Source organism: Ambystoma mexicanum, chromosome 5q (genome assembly GCF_040938575.1).
Source record: "Ambystoma mexicanum isolate Mex_15411 chromosome 5q, UKY_AmexF1_1, whole genome shotgun sequence".
Lineage (NCBI taxonomy): Eukaryota > Metazoa > Chordata > Amphibia > Caudata > Ambystomatidae > Ambystoma > Ambystoma mexicanum.
In genome coordinates, this window is record NC_090933.1 from 62,991,742 (window position 1) to 63,006,954 (window position 15,213).

The 15,213-nt window shown below is 46.2% G+C and overlaps 1 protein-coding gene across 1 annotated transcript in view; it reads right to left on the minus strand.

Annotated features, from left to right (window-relative positions):
- LOC138497212 (galectin-3-like) overlaps window positions 1-15,213 on the minus strand; it is a 167,689-nt gene that overhangs the window by 50,423 nt on the left and 102,053 nt on the right. The window contains exon 4 of the mRNA XM_069620536.1: window positions 1,161-1,249. Within this exon, the coding sequence (XP_069476637.1) occupies window positions 1,161-1,249 (89 nt within the window). The remainder of the gene's footprint in view (window positions 1-1,160; window positions 1,250-15,213) is intronic.

Here is a 15,213-nt window from a genome sequence, read left to right on the forward strand (position 1 = left end):
CTGTATCGTTTATTACAATCCACTACAAAGTACAACTTTATGAGCACATCCTCACAATTCATTTTTATTAAATAAATCCAAAAGCATGGAAAAGGGTGTATGTACATGGCAGTGAAAAAGGGATCCGCCTAAATTTCACACATTGTCCTACTCCACCCTCTGGTGCATAAAGACGTCCCAACTGTTTTGAGAGAGGAGAGTGGGCGGGAAAAAGGGGTGAGCAAGACGAGCCCCATAATTGTGTCTAAACAGTGAAGTTTGGCCTCAATGGGAGGCGGCCACTCAGTCTACCATACCAACTGTGCAGTCACCCACGCAATATGGATGCTTCAATGAAGGCAGAATAAACGCTTGCACTCATCACCACATGCCCGATTGTGGTTCATTGCGAATTCCCTTGAAAATGTAGGATTTAAAAACCACAAGGATTCTGCTCGCCACCAGTGACTTTTGGTCAGAGTCCCTGTGCTGGTCTCGTAACTGGCACCACAAGTTCAGAAATTGGGCATTACAGGAGTTGGTTTGGTCATTTGCACCTTAGGTAAATTCAGGAATCTTGTGGTACCGGCTCAGTCTGAAGAACCTAGGCTGCATTTATATGTGCCTGGCAATACTGCAAAGGCTCAAAGCTTTCAGAGTACTAGACACAGTAAGGATAGATTAGGCCAACAGCTTTGTTCTTGGGTATTTGAAGAACATGAGCATAGTTAGTGTCAAGCAGCAGTGGAGTGCTTTTTGGAACTATTTTTAGTGACACAACCATCTCGAAGAAGAGGTGCTGAACATAGAGGTGTGGTATGTGGGGGCAGTTTAAAATCAGATTACAGAGCTATAGAACATACGATGGGGACAGTGCTGGCCTCTACGCTGTACAATTTGTATTTTACACATTTGCATAACAAGCAAACAGAAATAAAGGAGAGGTGGTGTTGAGGGAGCAGATATTGTAGATTGCAGGACGCGCATAAGAACGGGCCACATTCACCAAGGCAAACATTGCATTAGAATAAAACACTGTGGTCATGTACTTTCCTGGGCCATCTTCTTTCAATCTTCATTGTAATGCAAAGGTTCAGGATCAAGGGCCATTGGGATAGAGAGCAGTAAAATAAACAAATAAATTGTACACCATACAATAAAAACGGACTAATTCACTTCACCTGTGACAGTTTTTATTCGGTGAACCTTGAATGGTAATCAATAAACGGGGCATCATTCCCGATGGTAGAGGTAGCTCAAAAGGCACTTTCTGTAAAGATAGAGAACGAAAAGTATTAAGTGGGAAGTCTACTGCATGTTAAAAGAATATAAAGCATGTCCATATAACCAGCAGCTGTTTGACACATTCTAGGTATTGCTGCATTGGCTATACAAGTATTTGATCAGTACACCTCAGCATAAACCAATAATGAAGCCAGAATTGCCTCTTCAATGGAGCAGCAGGAGTTGAAACCCGAAAAAAATGAATACAATAATGCTGACCCGATTCACCTGAAGGACTTCCTGGTTAGGATGCATGGAACGGTCTATTTTTATCACAGGCAAGAATGATTGACTCTGCAAATGAGGAAGTGTTCTAAAACCAGAGTCCAAGGACTCCATATCCTATGTACAATCAAACTGCAGTTGATAGCGGTGGAGGCTGGTGGGGGACCCAGAAATGTTTTCACCAAGGGTGCACAGGCAGCATCTACATGTCTAGTGGTGCATTTTAGGTAGTTTTGGTTTAGTTTAGTTTGAGCTATTTTCCGAAGTGATTTGGCAGGTCGACTGAGGGTGGCTGGAGGTAGACGGTCCCAGCATTGGATACAGTAGAAGATGCCCAGGAGCTGCATGTGCTAGGAAGATTCGGGTCGGGTGCAGGAGCAGAGTGCAACCCTTTCTGATGGAGAAATGTAGCAGGCATAGATGCAGGTCTCTTCAGGACACTGGACAGGGGATGGGCGGTTCCAGCAACAGTCACCGCGACATTTACTGCACATGCACACTGGCACCAGCAGGCATATCTCCAGTCGCTAACGAAGATGGGCTTCCACGACAGAATCCCTTGATTTTGGGAAGTTGAAACTTACCAGGAAGATTTGTAGGATGAATTGAGAACCACTGTAGTTCCAGACAAACCTGCGAAACAGCACGGTAGCCCAATTAAGAGCGGATCTGCCCACCAGGTGGTCTAGGGACGGGCTCAAGGCTGCAGGAACACGAGAAGACGTTGAGACTGGTTTGTCCCACGGGGGTCAAAGCACCGCCTAGGGTCTTCTCAGATCAGGTAGTCCAGCAGGGCTTCACCAGGACAGTTGCAGGAAAGGTCCCCAGGCCTCTTCAGGAGTCACCCACAAGTCTTCAGTTGTCTGCACGGTTACACCAGGTACTTGGCTCCAGTGCTGATCCCCTGGAATGGCTGCAGGTGTCTTCTTATCCCAAATCCAGTCTAATGGCAAAAACCAACCTACCAATGGTAAGCATCTGCACTACTCACTCAGCCAGCAGTGATGCAATCAGGTACCACTGTGGGTTTCACTCATGCATGCACACCAGACTTTCAGGGACCTCAGTTGTAGAATGGGACCAGACCGTCCCACCCAATTCATGGGCTCAGGCACACATTGTAGGCACTCACCCAGGAAAGCTGCATCTTTCCTACTGACCTGAGAAGGCAGGAAGGCGGCCAGAAAGAAGGCCAGAAAATGAAATGGCCAAGGGACATGTGAAGAACCTTGTGGCATTGCCATTTTAGGACACTAATCACGTTTTATTATTTATTTATTACATTTGTTATACGCCCATACCCTGAGGATTCACGGCGTAGTTACAGATATGGGCAAAATACAATCTTAGTAATGAATACAACATTAGGCCAGAGGATACAAGTTACATTTTTACATTATATACATTGGAGAAAAAAACATTAATATACAGTGGATGTGCAGAGTTAGCCAGGGATGTGATGTACACGGGAGTAGCTAAAACTGGTTGAATAACCATGAATATTTTAAGTAGTTTTTTAAAGAGTGGGAAGGACGTTTCATTCTTGGTATTTATAGGTAGGGCATTCCAGTGCCTGGGAGCGAGTACTTTGAAGCTGCTGCCTCCTGCTTTTTCCCTTTTATAACGTGGGATTTCAAGGATTTCCCTGTTATTAGATCTGAGGAGTCTTGTATGGGTTTTCTTGGTGACTGTGTTAATGAGGTATTTAGGGGCTTTATTGGTAATGCATTTATGGGAAATGCTGAGGGTTTTGAAAAGTATTCTGGCTTTGATGGGGAGCCAATGATTTTGTCTCCTAATGTTAGAGATGTGATCAGATTTTTTTATGCCTAAAGTAGCTCGGTGGGCTTTGTTTTGCAGGAGTTGGAGTTTGGCAATGTTGGTATTGGATGTGCCTAGGAAGAGGACATACAATAGTCAAGTTTTGATAGTAGGAGCACTCTAGCTAGTGTAATGCAGTTTTCCAGTGTCAGGAATTTACGGCTGAGAGATAAGTCTGGCTGTGTATGCAGTAAAGGAAGCTAGTGTGTTTACTTGCTTGGACATGGTGAGTGTCGCGTCAAGGTAAGCCCCAAGTGTTTTCACTTGTTTTAGAACTGGGATAGTGGTGCCGTTGATGCAGAATGCGGAGTAAGCAGGCTGTAAGGAGGCTATCTTAGAGGGCGATCCTGGAAAGAGCTGCTCTGTTTTATCGTCATTGAGACATAGGCTGTTATTGGCCATCCAGTTTTGGATTATTGAGTAAATCTTATTGATAAGTATGGAATCATGCTCATGGTTTCCTGTTAGTGGTATAAGGATCTGAGTGTCATCTGCGAAGTTAGTGTAGATGACACCCATGGCATCCAGCGCTGCGAAGAGCAATTTAGTGTAGACGTTATACAGGGTGGGAGAGAGGCAGGAACCTTGAGGGATGCCTAATGGGATCTGCTGCTACTTTACCAATAGCGACTCTTGAGGTCCTGTCTGCCAGAAATGATTTAATCCAGTCTGTGGTTGGATAGGTTAAAGTTATTGTTTAGAGTGGCACAGAGTTTGTGGTGGTCAACCAGGTCGAAGACCGCAGAGAGGGCGAGGAGCATTAGTAGGCAGAGTTTGCCTAATTATCTGGTGGCATTCATTTGAATCTTTAGAGTGTTGGTCTCCTAGTAGTTGGTAGTGTTCTAGGTGATTTTGAATTTGGGAGTAAGCCATTTGGTCGATTTTCAGGAGAAATTGGACGGTAGTTATAGGTCGGTAGTTGATGGGGAGTGCGAGGTCCAGGGTCGTTTTTTTTTAGGAGGGGTGTTACCCATGCTTTTTTTATGCTAGTGGGGACTGTATTGGAGCTGAAAAGCGTTGACAAATTTGGTTATGACTGGTGATAGAGTGTGGGCACAGAGTTTGACTAGATGGGAAGGGAATGGGTCTTCGTTGCAGTTGGAAGCTTTGAGTTTCATTATGGTGTCTAGTACTTCTTTTTTGGTGACTGGGGCGAATTGAAAGGAGGAGCCTGTGGGAGTGATGGGAATGTTAGCGCCTATAGCAGGAAGCATTTTTTCGGCAAGGAACATTTTTTTACTGTCAATCTTTTGTAGCAGCTTAATTTTGGAGGCTAGTGCATCTTGCATCATGGTGCACCAAGTTTTACTGGCATTGTGAGGTGCTGTCACTTGCCAAGGGTTCTCAAGCTCTCTGAGAATGGAGAACAATTTGCTGTCTGAGCTAGCATTGGTTATATGCTTATTAAGCGCGTTGGCTTTATGAGAGATTATGGCTGATTTATATTTTTTGTTAGCTATTATGAACGCCTTAGCTGATTCATTGGTATTGGTTTTCCTATATAGATGTTCAAGTGATGAAGAGCGTTTGTCGTGTTTCCGTGTTTTGGTGGTGATAGGTGCGAGTGCATCGATAGTGTGGGTGAGACTTTGTTAATAGCAGTCTGCTAAATAATGAGGATTGTTTGTATTAGGCGTGACATTGGCTAGGGCCAAATGTAGTATGGGGGAAAGGTTGTCTACTGTGAGTTTTTTCATGTTTCTAGCTTCGAAGGGTTCTAGAGCTTTGGGTCTGGTGGGGTCAGTATTTTGGTATTCCAAAGTAAAGATGATGCTGAAGTGGTCTGACCATTCTACAGGGAGGATGGGCTCTATGGTAACTTGAGAGTTGAGAGCAAGGATCCAGTCCAGCGTTCTACCTTTGGAATGTGTTGGTTCATTTATCAGTTGGATGAAATTCATGTCTGACATGGCTGCGCGAAAGGTGGCAGTGTCCGTGTCAAGTGGGTCACTGTAACCTAGATTAATATCACCTAAGATGATGCATTTTGTTTGGTTTGATGAGGGGCGTAACCAGTAGAGGGATGTCAAGGTTAGGGTGGCTGGTTTTGTTAGGTGACCCGTGTACTATTAGGAAATTGGTCGTGGTTTTGGGGTTAGGGGAGAATTTGGCTAGGAGTTCATAGCTCTGTACTTGCTCCACTGGGCACTCTCTGAATTGCAACAACGTTCTGGCTATTAGGGCAACTCTGCCTCCTTGAATGTTGTTTCTGTCTGTTCTAAAGATACTGTACCCTGGGGGTATGGCAATGGCTAGAAGGGGGCCTGCGGCAGGGTGTAGCCAGGTTTCAGTGACTGCTAGTAGGTCTAGTTGTTGATCCACAATGAGATTGTGGATTTCTATGGCATGGGCACAGAGATCGGTGTTGATGAGAGCGCCTCTGATCATTAGAGAGGGCTCAAGGGGGGGTGAGATTGCTAGGTTAGGATGCGGAGTCAATGTTGTGTTATCTGTGGATAATTTAGATTGTTTTTTGGATAGATCATTGAGTGATCTGTGAGTTGGACGGACCATGGTTTTGGTACTGGTATTTTTAGTTATAGTGGGTCTGGGAGCTTGGTAATAGAAACTGGTTCTAAGTCTATTTAATCTAGTAATACCCATACAGGGTATAGTTGGATGACTAGTTTGTTGCAGAGGGTGGATAGTGTGGGGTTGTAGTTAGGAGTGGTAGGACCATCTGGGTTGGTGTTGTTGGGGTTAGTAATGTTGTGTATTCTTGTAGGTGGGAATGGGGAGGGAAGGTAGAAATGGGGTGGGGCAAGGAATGGGGTGGTGGCACTGGCAACCTAATCTGGCAAGGCCTTCATTGACTGAGATGAAGTGTCCTGTGCATGGCACAGTCTGGGAACAGGATAGTGGTTAGGAATGCTAACATTCTTGGTCATATATATTTAGAGCGATGACAACAATCGATAAGTACGTTAGCTTTTTCACTTAGGAAGCACGAGACTTAGATACTTAGAGGCTTACTGAATTGTACAGACTTAAGGAAGCAGATTAACAATATGGTTAGACCTAAGAAGAGGCAGAGACTAAGGTCACAGTGGTGACAGTAGTGAGCGCCATCATAATTGGCAACATTCAGTATTTGGATGAACAACAGGCCATAGTGTCAGAACATCTCTATGCAGAGGTGGGATACGGCAATACTGTTGTCTGGGCAACCTGGGTAATGGCGATTGTAGGCAGGTTAAGGCATTTTAAACATTCAGAATGCGAGAGGCTAAACAGCATAAATACAGCAGGAGGTTCCCGGTAAGAGGGTTTTGTAGAGATGGTTCAAGGCTAGCTAAGGCTAGGTTCACTTAGACAAGCAATTAGACTGCTGCAAATGGGGCAACATAAGGCAATCGGATATTGCCATAATACGGCATTCATAGTACACAATTCAGTAATATAATGTCAATGAGAGTTGGAGAGGTCACGAGTACATAGTAGGCTCAGGGTATGGGATTTGGCAATTTCAGCCGTGGCCATAGGGGTGGAGTTGGAATTGCTATGCATGTTAGTTACAGGATTATCTGGGGGGAATGGGGGAGAGGGCGGCTTACCAGCATCTATGCAGTCTACTAGGTGGCTGGTGCTGGTAGAGCAAGGCAAGGGCAGGGTTCCTAGCCCCGGCCTCGAGACAGGCTCTAGATAGGAAGGGATCCTTGTAGTGAGGATCCTTTGGGTGAGGGCCGGCGCTCACCTGCCAATGCTTGATTGGCCTGATGTAGTTAGAATTGGCCAATGGAGGCGCTCATATCGGTCATGTGGTCGGAAGAAAGGCAGTGAGAGGGCCGGCGAACATCTTAGATCGGGAACACCTTGTGTGTTCAATGGTGGTTAGTTCAATGTTCGATGGTGGTTAGTAGCTAGATGCAGTAAATGTGAATGTGCACACTAAAATAAATGCAAAAATTGTAAAAATGTAATTGCTGCCACCAGCTAGTCCTTTGACACATTTGAAAGTAACCGAAAATACCAGTGTAAAGAGTCTAAGGTGATACAAAAGTACACCCCAGTGCACAGCATTGTAAGATGCTGTGTTCACTGTTGAAAGGTTACACAAAAACAGGTAAAAGGTAAAAGACAAAAGGGAAACTTGGTTTCCCCATACTGATAGACTAAACGATCAGTTTCTGCATGACAAAATGAGCAAAAGGCTGGGGAAGTGAAGACTTTGGGTCCATAGAATATGAAGGGAAAGTGGCCTAAAGGAGAAGATCTTTCCTAACAGTTGGTACTCTCGTTCCTAGGAGGATTGCCTAACATTTCAGAAATGGCATGGCCTTGTGAGCGGGACCAGCAAACATGCTCATTAAAATGTTTTCTCTGGTAATGCAGTGGACTAAAATGCGACTGTATGTAGATCCTCCCTAGTGGGCACTAGTCATCAGTCGAATGGCTCTTCGATTTTTAATTAATATTAGTCGACACTGTTGAAGGCTACACTGTGGTCTAGAAATGCTGGGAGACATGTCTCCTCTTTGTTGGCTCCAACAAAGCAGCAGTCAAAGATTCAGAGGACCGTTTCAGTGTTTCAGTGTCATGCCTTTGGAGGGAGCCATACTGTGTGCAACGGTCAAGATGAAACCTGATTTGGGGGAAAAGTTTATTTTCAAAGACTTTGGATGCAGTTGTGAGAGCAGGCAAAGGTCTGAGATTGTTGGGGGAAGCTCGAGTCCAGCCTATATTTACTCGTTTAACAGCAGCAGGTAAACATGTTTAAAGGAGGAGTTTGGGTCAGACGTGTGTGCACTCAGGATATTGGTTGGTAGAGTGTTGCTGGTTAAAGAGCGCTTGCAGCAGGTCTTTGCGGGTGACTGAAACAGATGTACGGGAGATAGGATTGGTTGAAAACGTGTTCTCTCTGGGCAAGGTTGTGCAAGTTTGTTTACGGGGTTGAGTTGCGCTTTCCGTTGATGAATGATTACATGTACGAAAAGGTTGAAGAAAAAGGCTGGTACTTCATACAGTCTTCGTTTGGTCTAGTCACGTGTAGTTAAAGCCTGGTAAAGAATAGCATGTGTGCCACAAACTGGGGCTATTCTTCATATTGTGGAACAAGAATCCATTTCATAAAGCCTCTCTTGCCATTTGGATGGTGTAGCAGAGTCATTTGACTATTAAAATGAAATTGTTCAATCACAATACCTTCCTTACCCCAGACCCGGAAGGGTTGCTATGCAATCTGCAATTACAAGTTGTTAGAACAGGAGATGGGCTATTCCCAGAGTTCTTAACTCATTCTTCACAATGTGACACAGACAGTAAGGTGGATTTTTAAAGGGATCCTAAAAGAAAATGTACCCCCCTTTATTTTATGTTTTAACACTTACTAACTATATTAACATTTAGAAACCCCCTTTTACCACTTCTCTCATGCTGGGGGATCCAAGAAAAGATCAGCCCAGGCAGCGCACCCTCCGTATGAGGGGTCCAAGGTAGACCCTTAGGGTGCAACCGACAGGTCAGATCCCCTACTGCCCGTTGGCACCACCCACTGTGGCAGAGGGCCAGGACATGGCACGAGTGGCTCCATCCCTTAGGCGGCCTTTGCCAGGCCACCCCTTCTCCAGCCTATTACATGCCAGGGGATTCCTACATTTACCTCCATTTTAAAAGTTTAAAATACATAATAGACAAACATTATTTATAAAGAAATACTCCTAACGAACAATAAATATCTACCTCATCCTAAACAAATACCTACACACACAAAAGTACATGTATATGCACTATACAAACTTGATTCTAAACACCAAGAATAAATACATATCAACCAATACACATGTGTGGCCGGGGGAATGTGTCAGCACCTGCAGTCTTCATTTTATCGGAGTGGGGCCTGCCTGACTGTTGGACACTGGCCCACACCCAAGCATGTGGGGCACCTCCTGACCAGTACCTGACCTACACCTGAATTTCTTTCTTTGGCGTGCCCTATGCGTTGGGGGCCCACCAATGTCACCACTATCTTCTTTGGTAGCCCAACAGTATCTCCCTGCACACAGTGATCCCATCAGGCGGCACAGTCCACCACATGGGGCTGGTAGACGCACCGCCGTGCACCCGGCACGTTATTTGTTCGGGCGGTGTCCCCATTGCTATAGGGATGTTGCCTTCCTTCACTGCTGCACTCCGGCACGCTGTGGCCTGCACCCTTTCTTCTCTGTGCCTTTGCGGCTTAGGGGGTAGGCTATCTATCTTCTCCAAACTCCACTCTTCACCGGGACCACAAGGACGTGGCAGCCTTGGACTTTACTTCACTGTCCCACCCGATGTGGCAGGGCAGGATTCAGCCTCCTCCCTTCTCGACCGCCTGGACCACTCTGGCAAACATGGTCCAGGAGAGCTTATATTTTGGACTCACCCCACCTGGCCCTGAATTGGGTTGTCACAGGGACATGACCGTGTCGCCTTGTTCGTTCTGCCCTGCACATATGGCCCGGGCGGCTGTGCTGTTCTCCCCAGACAACTCTGCAAATGCAGTGGGCCCAAAGCTCATATGGAGGAGTGAGTGCCTGGGCTGCTCCGGGCACACAGTAGTGGCTGGGCTGCACACACATCCCCGTGATGGGAAGCTAGAGGCCCCGCCGCCCCAGGGAGCTATTAATCTTAGTCCCCCTGCTGCTTCCCTTCTCAGCAACCATACTCCTTTCCTGCATTTTGGTTTTCTTTTTCGAATGTTCTCTCCCCTGCCCAGCCCACTCCTGGGCAGGGGAGCCTTTTCCATTGTGATCTTCTTATTTTACAGATTCCATCCAGTCCATTAACCACAGGTAAATCAAAGTAAAAATACATACACTCTATCCTCCACCCTGGTGAAATTGAAATGTGTACTCCCTGGTGTTTTGGGTACAGCTCATTCCAGACTTGACCATTTCACACGCAAAGGCACTAAACTGGGAAATGCATTACTGTATATGGCGTTTCTTGACCCGATAGGGTAGGACGACTGTCAGAAGGTAAGCTGGTGCAAGGACACGATATGGAGCAGATTGCTGTGTTCAAAACCAGACATCATATTTATGCTCAATTCATCAGTTTATCCCCAATTAGGTTAATTATGAATAGAGCATAAGAAGCACACTGAGACAGGCTGATGGAGAAGAATTGAAACAGGACTTTCACAGAACCACACTTTATAGTTTGTCTGTCATTACCAAATGCCTTAGATGGAAAATAAGTTTTCCCAAACCCTATATTGAAGTAGCACATAGGTGCAATAAAAAAGGCAGGGGTGCATCCCCGCCTCCCGCCCGTTTAGCATTTGTTTCAATGGCATAGCTGATGAAGCACTGCCTTGATCCGTCTCACATGGGCAATGATTTTTTTGTGGATGACAGCATCTTACTGTCCACTACTCCCATAGGTCTTAGAGACACACTTAAGTTTGCCTCATAAATGCAAGGAACTGGGTTGGAAATAAACATCTCCAAGACCAAAGTTAAGGGGTTTATGGCCCAGATTTCCAAGCATTGTGCTCTGCCCATCAGCGTGGAGGGGCATGAACTCGACCAAGTACCCTTCTTCGTCTATCTGGGCATCTGGTTCACCAAAAACTTTCTCTAGGCTGGTCAGCTAGTGAAAGCAAATGCCACCCTAGAGAAGAACAGTGGTGCAGTGAAGTATTATCTTAGGTACGGTGGGGGGTGCTGCTACACCAGCCGTTGAGGTGTATAAGCTTCAGGCAAAATCTGCTTTGTACGGAGCGGATATCAGGGGCTATGTCAACACACAGTGTTTAGCAAGAACATAAAACCAATTTCTGAAAAGTCTTTTTCTGCTCCCACATAGTGCCCCTAACGCCTCAGTCCGGATGGAGTGCGATTTACAAACTATCGAAGATGAGGTGGGCCGGAGACCGGTGTTCTACTGGGTTAAGATCTGGGTATCACAACTTTTCTTCCATGTTCTATGGACCCCCACACGTTTTGCTTTTGTTTTACAACTTGTCCTGACTTTACAGTGAAGTGAAGCCTTCAGCTTCACTCTACTGCCCTTTAGCTCATGTGTTATGGGGAAACGGACTAGTCCTTCAGACTGTCAGTATTGGGAAACTGTTTCCCTTTTGTCTTTTTACTTTGTTGTTATCTGTTTGGGTAACTTTTTCACGTTGCACAAAGCACCTTACAGTGCAGTGAAATGGGGATACTTTTGTATCACTCTAGAGTTACACACAAGCGATTTTTGGTTACTTTTAAATGTGCCTAAAGACAAGCTGGTGGCAGCAGTTATATTTCGGCTATATTTTTTGTACACTCTCGTGTCTACCGCGTTCTCGTTTGGATACTAACTGTGGCTAGTGTCATAACATGGCCGTGCCACATGGGTTTTCACTTGTTCTTTTGCCATTCTGTCCTTTGGCATTCTTCCTGGCTTCTCAGGTCAGGAATTTCCTATTATGGTCATGCATTTGCTGGTCCCAATCCACATACTGGTGCCAGTATGTCTGGGTGTGCATGCACAAGTCAGACTTACAGTGGTACCTGATTGGACCACTGCTGGTGTGGATGTGTGGGGCAGATCTTTCTATTGGAGGGCTGAGTTTGATCACTTGCCTGAAGTTAGGATAAGAAGATGAGTCCTGTAGCCATTCCAGTAGATCAGAAGAGGAGCCAAGTATCCTTTGTAGCTGTGCAGACGACGGAAGACGCGAGGATGAACCCTGAAGATGCCTGGCAACCATGTCTTGCTTCTGCCCCCAGAGAAGCCCTGATCTCCGAAGACCATTGCTAATGCTTTGACCCTTTGACTAGTGTGACCAACCAGTCTCGACGTCTTCTCATGATCCTGAGGCCTGTAGCCTTCGGAAGCGTCCCTGGAGCACCCAGTGAACTCACCGGCGTATTCCTGGGCTACTGTGCTTAAAGCGTTGCCATTCTGCGCTTTGGCCTGGAACTTGGTTTTATTTATTTAAATGGGTATTTATAATGCTTCTTTACACAATGTGTTTTGAGGACCAAATTAGGTGGTCTCCAGTGCCTTCCGGCCAAGTTCCAGCATTGACCGGTCCTGCTCTGCAAGGCTTCCTTTGTTCACGACTTCCAAGACACCTGCTGTCGCCATATGCAGCGACTGTCAGTGAAACCGGCTATCCCCTGTCTGGAAGAGTGCCTGGAAGAGTCCTCCATTGGTGCCTGCTGCATTGCTCCACTGGAAAGGGTTGTACCCCGCTCCTAAACTAGACTGGAACATCGCTTGCACCCGCAAGAGTTGCTCTCCTGAGCTGGAGGCCACACTTGCTCTTTCTCCATCACTAGGCACCTTATAGGGTCTAGAATGTAGCCTCCAGCAGTCCAGTGACAATGCACTCCTTTTGGGTTTCTAGCCATTGCCCCAATCTGCAATAAAGCCCTTTCATTCAACCCACAGCAAGCTCTTGTTCAAATCTTTCATGGTCAGAGTACTAATTTTTTGGAGTAAGCTATGGATCAATGGTCTCTCGTTTGCCCCTCCTACTGCAACATCTCTTGTTGGGCCACTGCCCAACTCCCTCAAACTCCAGTTCCTGCTACTTCCTACTCTTACTGCTCTCAAATGCCCCTACAATGCACTGGATTGGCTGGGCCATTTTCCTAATAGCGGCGGCTCAGCTGGGTTGATCAGGATTTCACCTCCCATATTCATCCTTCCCATGCATGTTGGCTTTCCTTTATCTCATTGCTCAACACATTTTAACACAGGCAGAGGGCATAAAGGATCCTCCTGCCATTTTGGGGTCGGGCGGAAATATGATGTCACCTGCTCAGTTTCACTTCTCACTCCGATTCACTACCAGCAAGCAGATCTTGGCTAAACGCATGTTTTCGCCTTCAAACAGCTAGCAGGCTCGTGAGCCGCTCATTTGATCGGTAGTGTGAATTTGCTTTTCTAATTACCCCAGTCGCTGCGATTTGTGAACTGCTGGTTGGAATACAACACACTTACAGTGCCCCAGTCCTTCATCTTCGGTCCTACGTGAGCGTTGCAAACTCCTGCTGTGGTGGGACTCTTGTGCAAAAGGAGTTGAAAAATGCATCTTTCGCACAACCTGCAATGTGTGCCGGGGGCCTTGCCGAGAACCTTCAGTGGTATCCGGACACAGGAGTTGAGAGGGAAGACACTCTGGGGGACCTCCTGTGCAATGGCGCCAGGGATTGCTTTGTAAAGCGGGTAGCCCTCCATGGCCACAGAGTCCACACTGATCCTCTTCAAACAGTCTTCTAAATGGGACTCCATCACAGTGGTTTCCCAACGATGAACACCACGCTGCAAGACTGTTTTTAAAAGTAAGACTCGTGTTATAGTTGAACATAGCTCTCAGGTTTCTGGGCATATGATGGCAAGAAAGAGCAATGTAGGGTCTTGTGTTCTTTCCTGTTGTCCGCAGAGTCGATTCCCTCCAGACCCTCTCTTACCTTTCCCCCTGCAATTTCGTTGTTTCAGCCTGTTTTCTGTGAAGGAGGCACCGGGTCTTCGGGTCACAGGGGACAGCCATGGTCTCTATCATGGGTTCAAGGCTAACCCATGATGAACACAGGCTGTCTCCCGAAACGGGGGAATGGGTGGGGGTATGAGCATGGATGGCCTCAAGGAGTTTAGAAGAGGACAGAGAGACTGGCAGCAGGCCCAGTGCCAATAGAAAGGACAAAGCAACACACGACTAGGTGACAGGTGTTGGGGCTTTGGGGAAGAACGGGTGAGGTTCCAGGCAGCAGTTCAGTATGGGGAGGACACACCCAAAACCAGTGGGGCTCAGGTGAAGCGCCTGCCTGCCCAAGCATCGGATCCATTGCCAGCGAAGCAATGACCAACAGTCGCCACCAACAACGAAGAAGTAGAGGTTTAATTGTGATGAAGTCAGCAGACTTCCAGAACTGAAGTGCCCCCTCCCCAAAATCATTACACTAAGTCGCCTAGACAAGGCCCAAAGAAAAGCAAAACATTAAAAACAAACGTTTCAAGCAAGTGACTGCTAAGAAACTGCTGCTGCACGTGGCTCTGTCCCATCCCTGCAGAGAAGGAGTGGCAGTTGAGAGTTTGGAGCGTGTAAGAAGTCATACCGGCGTATATGTGTGCTGCTCCGGAATCGGCCAGGCTTTTAATTATTTTTTAATGACTGCTGCTTATAGAGTGCTCTGGCCACAAGTCTGAATGCAAGTGTACAGAATAAAGGAATGAAAGATAATTGTCTGTGCTTATGTACACAAACTGCAACTGTACAAAAAAAAAAAAGTATATTTCATTGGGGGATATTTATCCCTATGTGACTGTGCCTGAATATGCCTCTGCTCACGCCCTTTGCTCCAACTGCAGGGGGTTAGGACTGGTTATCACGAGCTGCCCCTGGCCTGGCAATCATGGTCTCAAAGTGTAAATAGTTTTCAATAGGGCCAGTTCAAAGATATATGTAGTCATATGGAAGGTTTCATTTTGGAGAACAAAAACCTTGCTACAACGAGACTAGATTTGATGTTTTTAGGCAGCAGCCTGACAGAACTTGTAGCAAATGAGACCACTTGTTTACGATGGGTGCATATTGCAAGGAAACTGAAGTGGTCAACTGGGTGCATTTGGTCAGGGCCGTCACAAGGTATGGTGAGGTGTCGGGCAAACAATTTGGTGAGGCCTCCTTACAATTATTTGGGCTAGCAGCCAACCCCCACCCACCGCAAACAGGAGTTTCAAGAAATCTTGAGATTATGTGCGGAGGAACCCAAATATGGTGTATTGTTACAACTGCAAATCAACTACAGCAAAATTAGGATTCTCTACTGAAGAAAGGTTTATTCCAGCAGTAAGGCGCGCCCTACCCCCGTGAGCGCATTAAAATCAACATCATATCCAGTGGCAGCTAGATGAGGTTCAGTTGCTGCTGGTGAACTTGTGAAATTAAAGAGCTTACATGTTTGCGCCAATTATGCGGTATTG